Raw genomic sequence first — 4,367 nt, 5'->3', positions numbered from 1 at the left:
GAGAAGCGGTGATATATGCGCGCATTTTTTTGCTAAATTTATGTCGACTAGATTGAACTTTATTACAAAAGTACTTGTCCATGCAATATTGCCGTTTAGAATATTTTAATAATTCATTTTATATCAAATACAGAAAATTGAAAATAAATATTATAAAAATTTACTTTTTAATAAAAATAATTTAAAAAACATTAAACTATATATGTATTTATACATAAATACATTAGTGACTGATTTTGATGTACAAATAACATTTTTATAATAGAATATAGTCAATTAGTCATGCTACGTGTATATCAAAATCAGTCTCTAAATTAATTATCTGTATAAAATACATATTAAAAATGAATTAAATACCACATATATTTATACATAAATATACTGACTGATTTTTAGTGTGCATTTATTATTTTTGTAATTCATATATTAGAGGCATGCAATAATGTGTATTATTTTGAATATATAAATATAAATACATATTAAAAATAAATTAAATTACATATGTATTGATACATAAATATGACTGATTTTGGTGTACAAATAACATTTTTGTAATAGAATATAATTGTGGATGATACACAGCGAGAATAAAGGAGCGAAAATAGAGAGGGTGGTCGTTGAGCTTTGAGAGCATCAACCTTAGTTGGTGGCTCAAACTGATTCTTGCTTTACAGAGCGAGAAAGAGAGAGAATGGGCGTTGTGCGAAGAGTGTGTTCGATGTTCCCCCAAGTTGTTGGATTCAGCAAGAGGAACATCTCCTTCAAAACCTTGGATCCTCCATCACCACTCGCCCATGGAATCCACGTCTTTTATTGCCCAGTAAGTTGCTCAAGGAACAAGTCATTCGTAATTTCATATACAACATCCACCACCTGTTTGTGGAAATGCTCCAGTAGATTTGGTTAGGTGGCCTTTGAACTAGGGATGGTTTAGTTTTTGGGTGTATTCTTGTGTGCCCTCTACTTTTGAATTGGATTTTTGTACATTCATTTTCAATAGGATGCTGTTGGAATTGTAGCCAAACTTTCAGATTGCATTGCATCTAGAGGTGGAAACATCCTTACTGCCGATGTTTTTGTACCTGAAAATAAACAAGTCTTCTACTCTAGAAGGTACTTGTCTTGTCTCATTCATTAATTCACATTCGTTTTGCTTCTTAATTACTAGTATTAACATGAGTACGTCTTTGATTGACATATGAAACTTGTCTTGAAAGTACTGAAGATTCTGATGTACATATGATATTTGTTGGATTGCTAATAAGCAATAATATTTAAATAAGGTCTTTGAGCCTTAACAAGTGTAAATGAATCTGTGTTTTCTTTTTTTTTTCTTTCTTTTTTACTTACATTTTAATTTCATCTTGCATCAACTTGTGTTGAACATTGCAGTGATTTTGTTTTTGATCCTGCTAAATGGCCACGGGTACAAATGGAGGAGGATTTCCTAAAGCTATCACAAACATTCAATGCAATGCGATCTGTTGTGAGGGTGCCGGCTCTAGATCCTAAATATAAGATAGCTGTTCTGGCCTCAAAGCAGGTATACATTACTACTTTGGCTCTTCTCTTGTCATCTTGCATTTCAGAAAATGAAAAGGATTTTATATTTTGATTGTCATGGATATTGATTTTTTTTGCTGCAGGATCATTGTCTAGTTGATTTGTTACACGGATGGCAGGATGGAAGACTTCCTGTAGATATAACTTGTGTAATTAGGTGAAATTTCAGCATTGACATCACCAAATTGATTTATGCTTCATTTATTTGTTTATTAGTTTTTAAGTATCTTTTTTATGTGCTAAACAGTAACCATCATAGAGCTTCAAACACCCATGTGATTCGCTTTCTTGAAAGGCATGGTATTCCTTATCATTGTTTAAGTACAACAAAGGAAGAGAAAAGAGAAGGGAAGATATTGGAGTTGGTTCAGAATACTGATTTTTTAGTACTTGCAAGGTATATGCAGGTAATAACTTATTGAAATTCTTTTTTCTTTCGTTTTTTTCCTTGCACCGAGTCCAATGCCTAAAACATCGTGCTTACTGTTTTGGAAGAACTTGTTCTTCTTTGCTTCTAAGTTATAGGAGCTCACATGATTTATTATTTATATTTTATTGTAGATAAATTCTAAGTGCTAATATCTGAGAACATTGAAGTATTAACACTTACCATTGATTTATTTGTACAGATATTATCCAGAAACTTCTTAAGGAGCTATGAGAACGATATAATTAACATTCACCATGGTCTTTTGCCATCATTCAAGGGGAGTCATCCATCAAAACAGGTTGGTCTTCTTACATTTCTATGTTACAGGATTACTTTTTGCCACTCGGATTCTAAATGTTTGTTATATAAATTTTGTGGTTACTTCCTACATATGCATACAAATTTAATATGCCGGATTATTTTGGCAGGCCTTTGAAGCAGGTGTTAAATTAATAGGTGCAACAAGTCACTTTGTGACAGAAGAGCTTGATGAAGGACCTATAATTGAACAAATGGTAAACACAAGCTTTTTCATGCTCTTCTTTTAAATTTATTTTATCATTTATTTGCTTCTTTAAGTGAATGATAATGTTGATCTGAATTTTATTTTTTTGTTTTTGGGTGTCTCGATCTGAATTAATTATATAGAGATAATAAATTTTTACGCTGTAAATTCCCTTATGGTTTTTATTTTACCATTTACTTGGCAGAAAAGATTTATGCATCTTCCTTATGATTATCAACAGATTATGAAATCCTTGTCTAGAGCCACCTTAAATTCCTAGGCTAATAGGGTGAACACAACATAAGTACAGTCGCATTGTACATGTTCCATTAAAGTCCATTTTTCCACCCTCCTTTTAGAACTTTTCTATTGTGCCTATACTTAGTAATGTTCATTTTGGATATTATTTGTTGAAAAAATGACATTTTTGTTTTCATACTGCAGGTTCTCTTGCAAGTTTTCTTTGTCAAGCTTTGGTGTTTTCTAGTTTTGAATAAGGACCATTGCATTTACCCATGTTAAGATTAATTGGTCCAGCTCTCATTCCATTGACAAAAAAGTAGATACAGATGCAAAAGAATCTCTGTTTAGTACTTTAAATAAATCTTTGCCTTTGCTCCTTAAAATTCTTAAGCTTCTATTTTAGCTATAAGCATCTATGTTTTTGGGATATGTCTCAATGCATGGTTTGTTGGAAATGGAAAACCGAAAAAATTTTCATTGCAACTCTCCGCTGCATCATTGCCAATACTGTGGAATTAGAGTCATGTTTGCTACCCTATGGAGTTCATTGCTTTCACTAAATTAACCATGCAGAAATTGCAAAGATGCGAGATATATCTGTACTTAGTCAACAATCTCGACTCAAATGTAGCTTGATGCCTTGATCTTATTTTTATTGAATTTTGGTTTGGTTACAGGTCGAGAGAGTTTCTCACAAAGATAACTTGCAGAGCTTTGTGCAGAAATCGGAGAACCTTGAAAAACAATGCCTTCGCAACGCTATCAGATCTTATTGTGAGCTTCGAGTATTACCTTACGAAGAAAAGAAGACTGTTGTCTTCTGAATGAATACAGCAAATGCAGATTACAATGCACCAAAAGAGTTGAGGCTGCATTTGCATACTGTTTACTTGTAAAGTTAACATAATATATACCCACTTTGGTTGCAACTTGCAAAAAAGTGAAATATAGAAAAGAAGGGAACTTGATTTATTTGGTGAATACCGCAAAGTAATTCTAGTGGAATAACAATGGTAACAAATAATAGTTAAAACTAAGAATAGAATCCTTGGACGGTGATAAGGTGAATTGGAGAATTAAGAGGAAGTAGATCTTGTTGAGCTCTTTTGGTTTCATAATAGGGTTATGCTGCCTGTGAGGAAGTAAAGTTTTTTCCTCACCTGCTGAAATGTGGTGGAAGCAGGAAAAAGAAACACGTGTTTGCATTGGTCCCTGCTTGGCCCGGCAAGTGCTGTAGCATTGCAGAATTGACATGAAATGTGGGCCAAGTTATGCTTAGTTAATTATAGTTAGCTTTGCATATAATATGATGATTAATTATTTGGGTGTTTTTGTCTGAAACAGATCAATTTTTGAGAAGGGATGGATTGGGTTTAAGCTATGGAAGATAATTTTTGTTCTCCATTTTTGAAAGTGACGATGCATTTAAATTTTGCAATTAACCCATATTTTGGATGTTTGTGGGTATAGTACTATAGTGTATGTGGGAATATGCTCTTTATAGTGTTAAATTATTGTGTGTTTCTTTTACTATTAAATTATTTAATTAAAATTTCTTATTTTAAACTTAACTCTCCTACGCTAGTTACAATTTTTTTTTTATTTTAAATTTTAAAATTAATTCTG

General features: G+C 32.2%; 1 protein-coding gene across 3 annotated transcripts; it reads left to right on the top strand.

Annotated features, from left to right (window-relative positions):
* Positions 580–3,731, top strand: LOC107629720 (formyltetrahydrofolate deformylase 1, mitochondrial). Of its 3 annotated transcripts, none has more exons than XM_021120784.1 (8): positions 580–820; positions 1,001–1,113; positions 1,393–1,543; positions 1,647–1,720; positions 1,811–1,970; positions 2,193–2,291; positions 2,422–2,508; positions 2,943–3,389. In XM_021120784.1, the coding sequence occupies exons 1-8, from the start codon at positions 692–694 to the stop codon at positions 3,018–3,020; spliced, it is 891 nt and encodes a 296-aa protein (XP_020976443.1). In that variant the 5' UTR covers positions 580–691; the 3' UTR covers positions 3,021–3,389. The 3 variants fall into 3 exon arrangements, with proteins under 3 accessions (XP_020976443.1, XP_016188073.1, XP_016188082.1); XM_016332587.2 differs by lacking the exon at positions 2,943–3,389 and adding an exon at positions 3,419–3,731 and having other exon boundaries at positions 581–820; XM_016332596.2 differs by lacking the exons at positions 1,001–1,113; positions 2,943–3,389 and adding an exon at positions 3,419–3,731 and having other exon boundaries at positions 604–820.

This window comes from Arachis ipaensis, chromosome B01 (assembly GCF_000816755.2).
Source record: "Arachis ipaensis cultivar K30076 chromosome B01, Araip1.1, whole genome shotgun sequence".
NCBI lineage: Eukaryota > Viridiplantae > Streptophyta > Magnoliopsida > Fabales > Fabaceae > Arachis > Arachis ipaensis.
This window is presented reverse-complemented; position numbering and strand designations above follow the sequence as displayed.